We start from the raw sequence: 17,688 nt of genomic DNA, 5'->3' as shown, positions 1-17,688 counted from the left end.
AGGAGGTGAATATAATTTGAAAGTAAGAGCATTCTCCTAGGACAGGGGGCACCAGGGTTCCCATCACAGCTCCTATGAATTCTTTTTAAATACACATTGGAACAGTTTCAACAACAACAACAAAAAAAACAACTGCAAAACATCCCCCAGGCTAGCGCTTAGTCTAAATGGGAAATACATAAAAATGTATATATCTGGGAATAAATTACTGACAGACATTAACATGTTCAGTATTGCTATAAATTACATTAACAGTATTTTATCTAACCTCAATTACAGTTAGGACAATAAAATACCTTTAGCAAGGTCTGTCTGTGGCTTTCACGCTTCTTCTCTTCCTCTTTTCTTGCTGCGACAGATGCCACACGCCTTTCTTCTTCCTACATGAAGAAATAAAGACAAGTTTACTATGCAAAATGAAATTGACAGGCTGATATAGTTATAAAAACAGAACATACATCCTGTTCAAAAAACAAATATACTATATTTACTTGAATCCAAGATAAGCTCCCCCTCCCCCCATTAACGGAGGGGGGAAGCAACTCATCTTGGATTCAAGTACAAGGTGGTGGGGAAGTAGATGACCCCCCAGTAATTAGATTCTATACATGGAAAATGTATACATTTGTTATAATTTTCCATGTATAGTGTGTAATTATTGGTGAGGGGGGTCATCTTAAATTTGTTCCCAGCGCTATTGCAGTGGGGAAAGCAGTGGCAAGAGGACAGGAGGTAGGAGAGGCAGTTGGGCAGCAAGTGGGGGGCAGAGGCAAGCAGCCTGATGCCTGCCTGTCCCCCACCCCACACACACACTTTGCCACCTGCAAAAGGCATCTTGGATTTGCATAAATGCAATATTTATCCAGCCTGGGGAAAGAAAGCACTGAAAACACAGGAGCATAGGCTTCAGCAGAGCATATTCAAACCAAAGGAGACCCGTTTTCTTATGTTTAGCTGGCTAGACTGAGGTGAAGCCATGGCAAGTGTTATCCAAGCTAACTTGGGGACTTTCTTACTAAGGCTGCCACTGCTCCCCTCCTGATTACATTCTATATACTTCTTATAATGGCCAGATTATTAATCAATGGTTCCCTTGTATTTGTTTGAAGAATTAAGGTTAGAGAGAGAGAAAACAGTATTTAGTCAGTGTTTTATTTTTAAAAAGCATTTTCATTGTTAAAAGTACAGAAATATTTGCATTCAATATTACTTACTTACTAAAAGGAAATAATTTAAACTAGTGGGTAGGACAATGGCCCAGAATTCAGAAGATATGATGATTTCTATTCCTGGCCTGCCACTACTTTGTCACTTGACCTTTGGCAAATTTCTTCCCTCCCTGTGTCTCAATTTCTCCATCAGTTAAATAGGAACAATGTTGTTGTTTTTATTTTAGTGATGTTTTTAAAGAGTTCTGAGCTCTACAGGTAGAAGGCATTGCATAACCAGACATTATCATCATTTGAATAGTTTACATTTTAAATAAAACAAAACTATTATAAAACTTTCAACCCACTCTATCAGTTAAAGTAATATAACTGACAACAACCATGTTTTGGAGAACTCCCAATGGATCTCCAAGATTCAAGCAAGATTAGACTTCAACAATAGCATTACTAGGACCCAGTTATGAGGCGACTGCCCCAGTTGCCGACTGTGGGGAGGAGGAGAGGTTTGGAAAAAAAATGGCTACAGCCACACAATGGCAAATCAGAGCCTCACAGCAACCAGAAGCTGCCCTGCATGTGGCAGCTGCTCCAGGTGCACAACCACATTGTTATTTATGTCTCAGGACTTCATCTTCCTGATTTTTTTTTAGGTTAAAATGAAAACCAAAACCACACACGTAACTAAAACAAAATAAATCTTTCACATTTTTTGATACCACAACGAAATAAAAAAAGGGAGAAACTCAGGTCTTAAACCTTTGCGTGCATTTTTAAGCCCGATAATAGCAAAAGAAACACTATTTCCATTACCTACTGTTCTAAGCATTTTTTCTCCCTACTCACCCATGATTTTTTCCAGCAAAAAATTTTAGCAACACATAACATCCCCTAATTTTACCAGCTGCAACTAATGTCTTTCAGTGCTAATTTTTTACTATGGATTTTCATCTCTGTGACCAAATAAGTCAAATTAAAAATGAAGAGGAGGTTGGGGTTTGTTTTTTTCCTTAGACTTCAGGCTACAGCATCAAGCAGAAATAATTTCAGAGTAAAGGGGAAATTCAGACTGCTATCCCAACAATTTTATGCTGTTCTTAACTGAATGCACAGCATATATGCAGCTCACAGCATAAGGTGCAGGCCCTTACAAAGCAAATTTTTCCATCGTCCTTAATGGGACTGTGATTACTTTAGGTCCTCACCAAATTAAGTTTTGGTAAAAAAAATCCTCAAGAGCACAAGCCTAGAAAATAAAATGTCTGATGACTTTCTCCTCAACAAATACTGGCTCAGATATAATATATTTTATTTGTGGACCAATTAAAGGTTGTCAGTTATAAATAGATCTTCGCTTTGCCTTTGACGTATTAAGTTTGAGAAAAGAATACTAATTTTTCCCTTTATCAACTGTTCTATTGCCTTATCTACTATGTTTCTCTCTCCTTCTTTTTGGTATTAAGATAACAATTGTCAATATTTAAATATTAAATTTTCTTGTATAGTTTTATAAAGTTCATGCCAGCTATCATTAAAAATACAAAATACAAAACTGATATTAAAAAGAAAAACAAGGGGCAGAAATAAGCATTTCCTTGGTTGAAAATAATCAAGATGATAAATTACCATATCTGCTATTTTTAAAACATTTAAAATTTTTGAAGATCTTGTAGTATATGGTAAGTATTTTTCTTATACAGCATTTATGTCATTTCATTATGTTTCAATATTACAACTAAAACATTTAAGTATTTCTTGTAGACAACTAATTTTGCACTTATATTTTTATTACAAAAGACCAATGAGTGAGTCTGTGATAGTAAACTCATGTTAGAGTCAGAAACCAAGATTTATATTAATCATTATAAACTGCTGTGTGCCTCCTGTTGTTTCAGTTATTTAACCACTTCACTCAGTAACAGAAACCAATACGAGACAGCAAAGGGTCTTCTCTGTAAAATATTAACTGCATTAGCTATTTGTCAGACAACATTATCACTTAACAACGAAGAAAACAGATATTTGTTCCTAAATAAAAGCATACAGTCAAGGATTTTTAAGTTTCTTGTCACAACAATCTTATATAGCAGCATAGCCATATTTGGTTAAATGTGCCCTGTTTACAAAAGTCCACAAGTTCTCATAGCACAGTATTTTTAGAACACATTTTCCAAGTAACAAAGAAATGTTCATTACGAACAGTTTCTCCAACACATATTTTGGAAAAAACTTTTTTAAAACTTCATATACCTCTTGAATGTTTATATAATGCTAACTTCTAAAGACAAAGGATTTTTCTTCTCCTCCAAAATAGAAAGCTCTGGTTTAAAATAGTAGATGTTTCCCTTTTCACTTTTAAGAAACTTACAGATTTAAAAAAAACCTGTGGCCTCAAATGGAAAATAAAGCACCTCTTGCAAAAAAAAAAATCTCAAAGAAAATCTTGATATATTAATTGCTGGCACATGGATGGAATTTTAATGTAAAATGCAAGAAACAAAACAGAAACGGGATGTACTCTGTGTAACCATTAAACTTCTGTACTTGTAGAAAGTTATTTCTACAGTATATGAGGATAACTGAGGCAGGTGTAGTATACTTTAAAATATGTTTGCATAGCAAAGGCTATTTTGCAAGATGATTCATGCATTGAATTTCACATAATTCAACAAATAAACTTAGAAATTCTCTCTCTGTGCTTTTGATTATCTGTAATCAAAGACAGATTATGCCTGATTGAGCATGGGGCTCCAAGCAAAGGCCCTGGCCTGGCAACTCTGGATTCATATTGATGAGCTCCTCTATTGTCCAGCTATACCCTACAAACCTCCTGTGGGGGAAAAAAAAGGTTTTCTTTTTTTCATTTTTTTTTTTTTAAACTGTCCTACCAGGTTTTTATAGTCTGGAACCTCTTCTTAGCCTTCTTAGGCCCCTCAAGAATTAAGGTTTTAAGCTCAACTTTGCATCGGCTTACCTTGCTTCCTATGTACTTAATGTTCAAGAGACCAACAACGAAAGCAGGGAAGAGGGAAAGCTTCATAAACGCCATCACACATCTCCAAACAGAACAGTATCATGTATGTATGCCACATGCCCCCAGAGGCTGGGGGGCAGCAGGGCAAGCTCCAGCAGACAGCAGCAGCAGCAGCAGCAGCGCTGTCGGTGGTGGAAGCGTGGCGGCAGCAAGCGGGGAGCAGCCCGCAGGCGCCGCAGCACTGTCGGCGGGTGGCGGGAGGGTGCGCCAACCAGCAGTCGGCAACTACCCGCAGATGCCACCAGCAGCAGCTCATATTCCACTGCTCATGGAAAGGCCCCCACAAATTCCATAGTCCAAGGAAATCTGCTGCCGTTTCAGCAGTGGCTGTGACATGGCTACAGCTTGAGTTTTGGCAGGTGCAGGAAGAGGGCGAGTGATGCTGAGAACAGGACTTTACTCCTCCTGCATACACCCAAGAACATCCAGCAGTAGTGAGCCTATGCTACATGACAGAAGATGCTGGAAAAATCTTTTTTCTTCATTCCACCTTCCCAAAAGAGGGCGCATGTCTTCTTTGGAGAAAATATGGTATATTGATTAGCTATAAAAAGTACAGCACTCCTGTGGCAATTTGAAGAATATGATGAACCAGAAACTGTAAACAGCCACAATGTCCATCACAAGGCAGTAGTTCCTTTAATTATGGATTGGCTCACCACAGAATAAGGAAGACATCTTCCAATAATTCTCTTTTGAGGAAACTGAAAGCACTGAACTGTCTGGAATCAGAAAAATCTTGTTGCCCGACACGATTTTACCAATAATGCTACACTTTGTAGCTCTTTCACAATTGCTATAATTGTCACAGAGAATAAGAAAACTGGTCTCAGGGCAACATGCAGCATAATCCACCACAACCAGGTATACTTGTGCATTCTTGCACTCTTTTCCAATGGCCCCCATTATATCCACCCTCACCTGTTCAAAGTGTACTTTACAATGTACAGAACATAACTGGCAAGGCAATACTAAGGAAAAGTACTGCCAGCACCTCCCGATTACTATATGTTCTCATATACAACATATACCTTTTCCCTAAAAATCAGCCCCTCTTCCCAAAAAATTGGAGTATTTTAGGAGGGGAAACTTTACTTTGTTAGAAAAGGCACAAACCTAGAGATACTGTACATGCCATACACGTGGCAAGATGGTTGCAATTTGCATCTGCTCAGCAAACTGAAGGGACAGTCTCATGTTAACCGTCTCACAACCATACTTATTAACTAAGCACTGTAGCTAGTGCCGGAAGCATCAAGTGAGCTATTGGCTTAGTATTCTGATAAAGTCTGGTGTGGAAGCTTTGCCATGTACTCCTAAAGTAAAACTGCTGTCTCTTTTACGCTGGACTGGATAGTCACCTTGAACTCACCCACGATGACTCAGATGGAAAAGAAAGGAACCAAAGATGAATACAGCCCTATGAAAGGCAGCTGACGTTAGTTCTGTAACTTAGAAGGCTAGCTCCATTTCCCAGGGCTCCACCATCCACATACCCTGCCCTCGCCACACTTGATGTCATGATTTTACACATGTGGGAGTCTCAGCCCCTAGGCTGCCTTGATCAGCCTCTAGGTGACTGGTTTCTTGTTCCTGATAACTTGCCCCGTTCTTCCCTGCATGGGTCCCAACCCAACTGTCCCGTAAGTTCTCTGCCCATATCCTACAGGGCAGTCACAGGAAGCCAATGCCTCAAACTCACACAAACTCTCAGTCCTGTCTCTCCTGTCCTCCAGGTCCCTAGAGTGGCTGCCCACATCCACCAGACTTGGACTCACCGGCTTAGATGTTGCAATCGCTGCGTCTCCCTGCCTCCGCAGGTAAGTCATCTTTGGGACTCTCTCCCCCAAGTCCCCTTGGTCAGTCCCTTGTCACCATCTCCCCACATCCCCCCGGGCTTCTTCCTGCGTATTTCTCTCCACAGCCAATGCCAACTGCCTGCTCAGCTCCCCTTTCAATTCCCCACACTGATCAGCTATGAGGCCAACCACAGCATCTCATTTGCTGCCTAGCCAGTTCTCCCAGCTGATTGAACTAATTACCATCCAGGGCTCTTGGCGCGGCTTTTCCCTGGGCCAGGCTCATTGGTGTGGCAAGTATTCCTTTGTTCTTTGTATTTTCAGCGTCGCATAATAGGGTGGACTTGTCACCCACTCACAGTCTGTGATGTGGAAACAACACTATATTTACAACAACTTATATAAAGAACTACTTCCAGTGAGGAAGTAACAGTCTTGCTACTGCCCTCTGCAGGAGTCCAGGACCTAACCTTGTATGATATAGAGCAAGTCCTCCTGAAAACACAGAGCATCCAAGAAGTGCAGCATCCCAGGAAACAGTCTAACATATCAGGAAATTCCTGATGCTACACTTTCTAGACACTATGTTTGCAGGAGGACTTACTCCATGTCACACAGGTGGCCATGACTCAACAAACTATAGTTCAAACGCTCAAACAACCATTTTTAAGCACAGGGACACTGATACACAAGATGCAGGAGGGTGCTGGAGTGCAACAATTGCCACGCTCCAGCAGACTCAATTAATCGAGTTTGCTCCAACAGGCTAGAATTCTAGCATGTCGGAGCAGCCTCCATGCTCATGTATAGGTGCCTACATTCTGCTTTCCAAAAACAAGATGCGTGTTTTATTTGAGCAAGTATCATGTGAAAGAAAGTACAGCATTACATCCCACAGGAAGTGATGGTTTCTATCAACTTGGATCACCCCGAGCCTCTCATCTTCAAGCATATCTAGGCAGAGAGAGTGGATCCTGGAATTTAAGTCTTGTTGGTGGCAATTTTCTATACATTGACCCAAGGGAGTCAGTGTCTGTACTTTGAAAATACAGCATAATAATCTCAAACAACCACAGTCGCAGGGACAGACCCCTATGCAAAACATGCAAATGACTGGAAACAGTACAATGCAACTGGTAGGTCTTCTCATTCCTCTACAGATAGATACAAGCGTAACCAAACCACTATAACTCTCATGCTGTTTATTTCAGGGTTAAATTTAAAGTGATGAAGTTCATTTGCTACAGGACCAGATAGAGATAACAGGTGAAGCATAACAGCTAATACATGATGCCAAGCAGCTACTGACTCTCCCTTTTTAAAAGCAGTGAAGTTACCTCTATTTGCCAGAGATTGCATTTTAAAGTACTTTGTTAACTTATATAGAAAGATATCATACTTAGAAAGATATTTTTCCAATCTCTAAGTAGCAAGAGATTTCTGAATTAAAAAGGAGAAAGTCGTCTTTAGTGAAGGAATGAAACTGAACTAACAGAAATAACATGTAGCAACATACCATCAATTGGACATGTTATTGATTAGAGTGAAGCTGTTCAACATTATGCTCCTATACAGGGGTAGGCAACCCCTGGCACGCATGCCAGAGTATGGCATACAATGGTATTTTTGTTTGGCATGCATCCTTCAGGGTGGACAGCAGAGAAGTGGCTGGGGCTGCACTGCCAAAACAAGGATCAGGTACCTAAGCTCCCCTGCCACCTGCCTCTGGCATGCCAGCATCTTATAGAAGTTGAGGTTGTGCGTGTTTCTGGCACTCTCCCCAAAAACATTGCTGACCCCTACTTTTATAAAATGAAAACATATTAAAGTTCCTAACTTTTATAAAGACACTTATAGAAAGTAATTCAGCTAAGGAAGTCCACATTTGTTTTACTGAATAGTCATTTAAAAAGTCAAGTAAACTTTTTGATAAAGATCAAAAAACAATTTTTTATTACTTTTTATGGAAATCAGCACATTCAAGTCCCAAACGTTTAAACATTTCTTGGTTAGTCTTATAGAGCGCATACAACCAATATGCTCTGTTAATCCTGCAAAGCAAATAAGCATTGGTTCAAACAGACCTGCTCGTAAAAATTCTGTAGTCACCCTTACAGAATCTGTAGCTCCTTACAACAAACATAATTTATATGCATCATCTTGCCAAAATTTGCAGCCAGGGGAACCGATATATGCAGAGATCTCAGCATGCCCTGCAGGTGCCCATTTCCCAAAGTTCCCATAGATCGCTAAGCACAGAGGAAAGCACTGATTGGCAGGCGACCCAGGGAACCACACTCACCAGAAACTCCTCCCCCTTCTGCCCACCTCATGCTGCCAGTACAGAGCATCACAGCATACCCCTTCAGTTTCCACTGCCAAAAAGACTCATCTACTTCACTTCCAGCCCACAATGGATCCCTGCCATCTGCATGCCCTGTGGCTTCCAAACCAATGCTTCTATTGTAAACTTTGTTTTGGAAAGTTATAAGAAAACTATAGAAGATAACCATAAATCATGAGTTGACTCGCTTTCAATTACATGGAAAGACAAACAAAGTAGGTCTATAGTTAAGGTTTTGATTATTGTTATTTCCAAATTATGACAAACTAAGAGAACTAGTTAGTAAAGTCATATGAAAAGAGTAGTTCAGGGAAATGAATGCAGAAAAGACCTGGAACTGTTTAAGTCCATGACAGCAGCTCCAGTGCATGCTGTATGCCTACAGCAGAGTTAAAGCCTATTACCACTTCTTCAGAGAGTTTATTCAGCTCCTGTGCAGACTGTTGCACAGTGCCACGTACAGCCAGTTGGACGCAACTGAGACCCTGGCCATGCAGTCTGTAGTTTGCCAACCAATTTGATGTGGGTAGGTCCACAGTGGGAGAGGCAGTACAGGAAGACTATGTAAGTACTGGCACCATGATTCACCTGCTTCATCAATCTGCAGAAGGTCAGCAATAGGGGGAGGGTTCAGATGCTGGCTCCATTTAAGGTGGGAGGAGGGCTGCAGAGACTTCCCTTCATTCGAGCCATTGCCTTTATGAAAATTATAGCAGCTAGTCGCTGCATAAAACACAGCTAGACTTCCAGGCTGTCCTACCACCCCACAGAGCTCTGACATGGCCTCTGCTTCAGGAGAGGCCCCGAGGAGTTTCCCTTTCATCCCAGCCATGGCCTTTATGAATTACAAAAGATAGACTCTGCCCCAAGCACACATGGACCTCCTAGCCAAGCTACTGCCCCATAGGGCTCATATGTTGCTTTCACTTCAGAAGAAGTACTGAAGAGTTTCCCTTTGACCCCAACCATTGCATTTGCCACTTGTAAAAGGAAAGACGTAAACACCCTTGAGTCACGATGGGGCGGCAGGAGACGGATAGCCTCCTGGGATGCCAGAGGACCAAGGCAGACCGTCTGGTGCTTTGTGTCACTGGACAACTGTCACATGTAGTGCTGCCAAGAAGTTACTTTTGGAAAGAGTTAATGTTTCTTTATAGAACCATGGGGGGGGGGGGGGGGGGGCCCAAAAAAAAGTTTTGTGTATGGCGGGGGGGGGGGGGGGGGGGGTTCCCCAAAAAAACTGCTAGAATAGCTGTATGTTTGCTTTTCGTGGCAATGCAAGGGCATATTTAAATCACTAGACATGTAATGTCTGTCCATTGTCAGAGACTTCATTATATTACATTCATTAAGGCAATACTGGTTTTTTCTGATCCAATTTTGTGTATGTTTATGATGGTCCAATGATCTTGCCAACTTGTTTTGGTCATATAGTAGTAAAGATACAGGAGCTGATGATATAAACATCAATTGTACTTCCAATTCCTCCTACTCATAAAACCAGGACTTGAGTTTGACCAGAGTCAGATATCCAGTTCAAAAGGTTTCTTAACATAAATATCAAAAAGAACCTGGCAGATCTCTTAGCCTGAGAATCTGCAAAAAAGGATGAGGAACCACAGATGACTATTTGAATTACAATTTAAGGGCTGTAATACTAATATAGTATGCAGTTGCCTTTTTACAAGAAGATATTCAAGATACAATGCCAAAATAACAACTCAACAGAATATTAAAAAATGTGATTTGTTGTCCAAAGCTAATTGGGTTAAGACTACAAACATAATTGCCTTCAACACAAAACACCTTACTTGATTACAAACAGAATCAGCAAATTTTGAGTTGCCACTATTGATCACAAGGTGAGGCAAAAATCACTCGTACAAAGATATCCAGATACCCAACAACTTAACCATTTTAACCAGATTCACTATCCAAATGCAGATTCTGGACAGAACATGACCTGAACTGGTTCCCAGATAGAACTGGATGGAGTTGACAGGTATCTAATGCAGAACTTTCCCACTGCATTTTAAAAATTAGAAGATGAGTTGGAATATTTGTTAAATTGTGTGTTTCATAAATTTGGTAAGTGCAGAAACAACTTTAAGTTTCTTTGTAGAAATGTGACTCTAAAATGTCTTGACTTACAGACCTGTATACATGTTCAACAAAAAACCTCTTAGGAATACTATGTTTTGAAAAAACTCCTTAAACTCTGAACATTGGGAAATTTAGGGTTACCATTCTATAAACTTTTTACCATATTTACTTGTGTAAGATGGCCCTGAATTTAAGACAACCCCCATTATTAAACTGTAGACATGACAATTTATAAATTTGTTAATTTTCCAAGGCTAGAATCTATTTTTTGGAGGGTCTTCTTAAATTCATCCCTCCTGCCACTGCCACAGGGGAAGTAGTGGCAGAGGAAATGATGGTTGGAGGGGGGAAGGGTCAGGCAGCCTGCCCCACACCTCTTGTCTCCCTCTTGCCACCTTCCCCCGGTTTCTGCCTCTCTACTATCCACCCCCTCCTACCACTTGTTCCCCTCTTGTGCCTGTCACTCCTTACCTTTGGAGATGCTCTTGTTCCATCTCCTCTGGGGGCATGGATCACCTAGCTGGGCCAGGCAATAGTGGCAGCTCCAGCTTTAGCCCAGTCAGGTTCAGGGCCCAAACCCATAGCAGCTCTTTGCTGCTCCACATGCACAGAGTAGGGAGGAGTGCAGGGAAGGGGCATCCCTTTCCCCATGCTCCCTCTGCACCTGATGCCCCTTCTCCACACACCTCTTGCTCTGCACTCCATTTCCCCTCCACCATTTCCCCATACACCCCTTGCTCTGTTCATCCCTTCCTCATGTCCCTCTGTGGGCCATACGCCCCTTCCCCATGCTCCCCTTGCTTCACATGTTCCTTCCCCGGCAATCCTTCTGCTGCCCTTTTCCCCCATGCTTCCTCCACACCATGCCTAGAGTGTGCTTCCCCACACCCTCCCATGCACCCCCTACGTGCCACATTAGCCACCCTGGCCCCATCGGGAGCTTCCAGCTGTTTGCCTGACCTGTACTCAATTCTATGACAAAAGGTTCTTTTCCCCATGTTGAATGGGGAACAAACTTGTCTTGACAAAAGAATCTTATGCTAGGTAAAACTATCATACAGATAAGAGAATATGTTTAATTCCCATTTATTAAAGAAGAGAGGCATCTCAAAAGATCTACACAAGATTGCAGGTCACAAGAGGCTCCCACTGTAAATAAATGAGAAGCATCAAAATCCATCTAATTTTCTTGTACAAAACACATGCCATTTAATTCACAATACTGTACTTTCTTTGACAAAGTTTTGTTGAAAGAATCTCAGTCCACTGAGAACATGTACATAATTTACAAGACCATTTTAATCTACTGATTCACTACACACTTGTTTACAAATTTCAAACAGGAAAACAGAAATAGGGTGACAAGCAACCTCTCATTTCAACAATCCCTGATAATACATGGGGTTCAGAAGTTTTAAAAACTAGTGAGAGTTTCTAAAAAGGGAGCTGAATATTTTCCAAGTGCAGTATTTCAAAACAAATACATGGTATGCTGAATTTGGAAAGTAAAAACTTTGTCATTTTAAATAAGCTCAACAAAGTAGGTGGAGCTTGAAGAAACATCTATAGAGCAAGGGATTGAGAGTCACCTTTGCTTCAAAGCTGGGATAAAAAAAGAGTTTCACAGTTCTAAGGGTAAAATACAGTCTTGTATAAAGGGTATATACAAAACAGGCTCTGTGCTGATCCACTGGATGGTAACGAATGACACGTTAAAATCAGGATAACTTCCAGTATACAACAGAGAAAATATTTATTCTATGATTATAACAAATGACAAAAATAGCATGCAATTCTCTCATGCATTTCTGTAAATATTCTTTATGGCCAAGACAAAAAAAAAAGGGGGGGGGGGGGGTGTAAAAACACTTTAATACATAATTTTATAATGAATTCTAAATTCAAGTTTTTTTGCCCCTTCTCTTTCCAGCTCCAACTGCTTGGGCTGTCTCTGACCTCATTTTTTATCATCTTAAAACTCCCTATAAAATAGCTGCTCTTTCATTATTCTTACTGTTGCTTTCTTTTATGGATTTGATGTCTCCTCTTTGCTTTCTAGCCCAATATTTTATTCTCCCAGACATATAAGGCACGACACAAAAGAGGTAGTTTAACTAGGTCATAACTTTGATTCATCTGGGGAACTTCCAGTAATAAGTCATACAAAGCAAATCATCTTCTATTCTTTCAAGAGGGCTCCTGATAGTCCCTCCATTCTCCACATTTGGTCCTGTCCCATTAAACCTGACATCCTATCCTACCTATTAGATCCCTAAGCTGCTGTAAAGAAAGGAAAAACACCACAACCCACCCTTGCCAGCCTGGCAGTGAGGGGAAATTCCGTTCGGTTCCAATACAGACAATACACACAACAGATTCTGAAGCCCAGCTCCACACTAATCTCAGAAGTGGAAGGGTACTTGTCAAGGAGGCAAAGGTGTTCATACCATGGGAAAAGGGTTATATACCCTCCCTCTGTTGCCTAGAATCCAATAGCCTGCCTCTAAAATCAGCAGTTCTCAACCTTTTCAGACTCAAAGCACCCCTCAAAAAGTGCCAGTTCTTAGTTTTCACTTCCTTTTTGACTACAGAAAAGAAGAGCAATTTTCTGTTGCCAAGAACTAAGAAATACTGCAGTAGGTCAGAATGTGTTTAGCACTATGAATTCCTATTTGAAATCTCTGGCTTGGTAACCTATGACACCCTTGAAAGGATTTCAAGGACCCCCCCCAACCAGGTGCCATGGCACCCTCGTTGAGAATCACTGCTCTAAACGTTTGCCTCACTACATCCTAACCACCCACCTCTCATAGTTAAGAAGCTGTTCTTGTAAAAAGGGGGAAAGGGATAAGCCCTCTTACAAGGGCAACACTCCCTGCCCTCATGGGCTCAGAAAATGTACTTTTTCACCTAGGAACAGCAATGGCAATTCCTTACTTTTACTTGTTTATTCCATATTGTATTCCTGTGTGCTTTTGCCACCTTCCCTGAATACTTTGTATTAGTCCTCATGCAAACACCAAAAGTGACTGTGTCAGTGCTTCTAAGGGCCATGTCGCAAGAAGAGGCCCTTGTACACATGACAGGGGTTTAGTCCTCCAGGGTTGCATTCTATGCCCCCTAAATTGAAACAGTGGATTTTGTATTTCCATCACCGTTTACATGTAATCATTCTTAAATCTTAAGAAATGCTCACTGAGCTATTCACAGTAAATTACTGCAGGGAGTGCTGCATAACAATCCACCCCACTGATCTCTATAACAGCCCTGCTCTTTACATTTTAATTCCTACATGCCTCAGGTTCCTGTAACTGCCCCCTGCCCCTAAAAAGTTGGGGTGTGCAATGACCCCAGAAACCCATGATCTGCCCAGGGCTGCAGATAATAGCGCTTAGTGGAACAATGAATAGACCTGCCATGAAGTATCACCCCAGCAAACACCCCCAACCTAGCAGAAGCCAAAAAAGAAATGTGGGTGCGAGGTCCCCACGCTCTTTTTGAATCGGTGCCATTAGCACATCAAGTGCTATGCCAGACATTGAGGTGCCAGAACCACCAATTAATATCAGTCACAAACGTCCGAAATCTCCCTACACTCACTTTTCCATGACACATGCTCAGCAGAAAAAGGCAGGTGCTGAGAAGAATACTGAATGGACAAACCCCAATTCCACACACCCCCACCCTCCAACCACAAAGACTCACAAGTACACATTGGAGTGATTGATTGGTGGGACAATGTTGCCGAGGGGAGGGGCGTGTGCTTGAAGGGCCCGCTGCAGTCCCTTCAAGCTGGATCACAAGTTTCCAGGCAAAGAACTGAGGGTGTGCGGCAGTGGGCCATTAACAATTATCCTTCTGGACAATGGGGGACCTGGGGACAATTTGGGGCAGGCTATGGATGTGACAAGTGTTCTGTTAGGAAAAGTCCCACGAGCAGATTTCCGTGAGTGCACACAGAATCCCCACATCAGGATGAGGATTCGTTTATGACAACACAAACTCACTTAATTGCCAAAAACATGCATACGTGTAAAGTGTGACACCATTAAGCCACACAAAAGGGCAATTTTCATCACACGTACATGCGCCCAGGATGTGTTAACTGCACTTAAAATGCACATTCAACCAGTAAAATGTGCGCTAAGTGTGATCATATCATAGCAAAGTTAGGATTTTTCACAGGAGGAATATCTGCAGCTCATATTAAGTAATATGAGTACCATTAAGTCAGCTATTGTTCAACTACTCCATAGAGATAAAACAAGTTCAAAACTCAATATGGTACCAAGGCCGAGATCAACTGATTGCTGGTCTCAGCCCTGGCACTGCACCAGAATTGGTTCAAGACTGCCAGCAGCAGAGACCTGTCTTGCCCCCTGGATGTAGCAGCAGGTGCAGATGCAGGGACCCTGTCCCAGATTCAGCTCCTCATCCTTCTCTCCACCCACCTCCTGAAGCAGAGACTCAGCTCACGTCAGTGTGTCAAAGGCAGGTACTCCTGTGTTGGACATATGGTGAGGAGGGTGCAGGCTCCAAGCATGCGGGTTACATATCCTCAGAGGTGGACATAAAAGAGTTTCAGCACCTGCTACTGGGGTCTGTGTTGAGGGGAGGGAAGGGAGGCAAAGCCAGCTCCAGACCTGTCTAGAGTGAACTAAGAACATAGTAAGCATTACCATGCAACTGCTAGGAACATGTTCTAACTTTTAATATGGCACAGTAATGGTTACAATGATCTCAGATTAAAACAAAAGTGCCAAGTGTCCCATACAATAGTGTTAATAGCTCCTTTTGGTACTAAAGTAATACTACTGATACTCATCTCAGTCAGAACCACCATGTAACAGGTGAACAATATCACCAAGATTAGAGCAGTTTAATTAATAAGCATACTAGGACAATGACTTTCAAATTGAGGTTTGTGTGCCCCTAAGGGTACATGGCACTTTGCCAAGGAATACGTGCCTAAATTTTAATAATGGCAGGGGAGCTTCCAATTAGTCAATGCATAGTGAATAAAGGCACTGCCATGCGTTGATGTTGGTATTGACATTTTCTAAGAAATAAAAAACACACAGAGGTGCATTGGGTGTAAGGGGTACAAGCAGCAATATTTTGCAGCTAAAGAGATATGTTCAAAAAAAGCATGAGAACTCCTGCACTAGGATGTACATTCTATTCTTACATATATTTTTCAATAGAATAAAGTAATTACTATATTTACTTGATTATAGCATGAGGTTCCCCCACCATTCAACATGGGAGGGGGAAATAAATAAATAAATAATAAATCAATCAATAAATCAAGCCTCATTTTATGGTTAGGGACCTACCTAAATAACAGAGATAAAGGGCTCCTTGCAGGCCATTTGCAGTGCACAGAACCAATACAGCAGGCATTTCACAGTGGCCCCACCCTTCAGCACTGATTAGTAGAGAGGTCCTCCCCCTTGGCACTGATTGGCAAAGAGGCCTGGAAGGAGGAGGGACAAGGGGGCAGTCACCATCTTGACTGCTGGCTGTCCCACCCCCTTGGTGGCAATTGATGGAGAGGCCCTGGTGGGGGGGAGGAGGGACAAGGGGGCAGCCACCATCTTCTTTGCTGCCCTTCATGCCACCCCGCCAGCCAGCACCCTCCCCTCCTGGCAGTAAGGACCACCAGGGAACCGGAATTTATTGTTGTTGATTCTGCGGACAATTCCAGATTTCGCCGTTTCCACAAAACTGCGAATTAAGTAGGTCACTAGTTATGATTGCATATGACTTACCTAAACCAGAAAACGTCCATGGCCAGGCAGCAGAAGATGCCTGAGCTCCCATCAGTGTGCAGGGTTTCTGGCTGGCCAGTTGAGGGTTACCTCCAAGCTACAGCCTACTAAGGTGTGTTGCGTTGCTTCTGCATCCTCTGGCTGGAAACCCCACATGCCGCTCAAAATGACCCAGCAGGTACCAGCCATGCACTGTCCCCACAACGTGCGGAGTTTCTGGCAAGCTTGTGCTGAGTTGCTCTGAGCTGCTGCCTCAATGGGGGGTGCTGGAGCAACTACTCATAAGCTGGCAGCTTGGACAGGTCCCTTTCGGTATGCCAGGCTGCTGCAGCACCCACTGCTCCAGCAACAATTCAGAGCAACTCAGCATGTGCTGGCCAGAAACCCTGAACACTGTAAGGACACTGCCTAGCCAGTGCCTGCCAGGTCATTCTGAGCTGTTTGCAAGGAGCCTGGCCAGTGCATGCTGAGATGTCTCCACACCTGCCAGCCAGACAGCAACTGGGAGAGACCCAAGTCACCTGGCACCCAGTACGCTGTGGGGAGAGGTTGGCCAGATACACCCCACAGGGGTGGGACTCTGTAGGAGCTGGCCTTCACACAGGGAGCAGGGACTCTGGCCAGCACACAACAGGGAGGGACCCCGCAAGGGCTGGCAAGCACTCAGGAAGGAAGGACCTCCAAGGGCCAGCCAAGCACCCTGCATGCTGCAGGGAGGGTCCTGGATGCAGTGACAAGGGACCCAGCACTCCTCAAGGGACCCAATGAATGGCAAGGCTCCAGGCAGCAGTAGGGAGGGATCTAGCATGCAGTGAGACTCCTAGAAGTGACAGCAGTACATCCATCACATGGTAAGGTTCCCAGCAGTGGTAGCAAGGGACTGAGCATGAGGCAAAGCACCCAGCATGCAGTGAAGGATCTGGCAACAATGACGTAGGACCCAGAAAGCTGACAAGGGATCTAGCATGCAAAGGACCAAGAAGCAGTGACAAGGAACCCAGAATGAACCTGCCAGTGAGGGATCTAGCACACAGCGAGATTCCAGTCAGTGGCAGTGAGGGAACCAGCATACGACAAGGCACCTGACAGCAATGAGGCAAGTGGCAGTAGGACACCAAGAGGAGGGACAGGTTGGCAGGGGAGCACTTGGTAGAGTAGCAGGGAAAGCAGCAGATTACAGGGCCTGATCACCACTGACTGACCAAAATTTAAAATCACAGAAGCCCATGGTAAATTCTGTAGGGTGAGTAATAGCAGGGAAACCCCACATGACAGATCATTTAGAAAAAAAGAGGATGTAGCAGTACAAATGTAAAAGATACCAAAACAGCTATGATACAAATTTTAAATTGAAAGTTATAACTTATGTTGAAAAAACAATTATTGTGACGCGGGAAAGAAATACAACATTATTGAAGCAAATGTGTGTCGAGGGAGACAAAAGAAAAAAATAAGGAATCCCAAGTCCACA

General features: G+C 42.6%; 1 protein-coding gene across 2 annotated transcripts in view; it reads right to left on the bottom strand.

Moving 5' to 3' along the window:
* The window catches only part of LRRC49 (leucine rich repeat containing 49), a 131,408-nt gene that overhangs the window by 54,850 nt on the left and 58,870 nt on the right, over nucleotides 1–17,688 (bottom strand). For both annotated transcript variants that reach the window (XM_006031364.3, XM_006031365.3), the window contains one exon: nucleotides 297–380. In XM_006031364.3, coding sequence (XP_006031426.1) covers nucleotides 297–380 — 84 coding nt within the window. The remainder of the gene's footprint in view (nucleotides 1–296; nucleotides 381–17,688) is intronic.

The sequence above is a fragment of the Alligator sinensis genome, unplaced genomic scaffold, assembly GCF_000455745.1.
Source record: "Alligator sinensis unplaced genomic scaffold, ASM45574v1 scaffold913_1, whole genome shotgun sequence".
Lineage (NCBI taxonomy): Eukaryota > Metazoa > Chordata > Crocodylia > Alligatoridae > Alligator > Alligator sinensis.
This window is presented reverse-complemented; position numbering and strand designations above follow the sequence as displayed.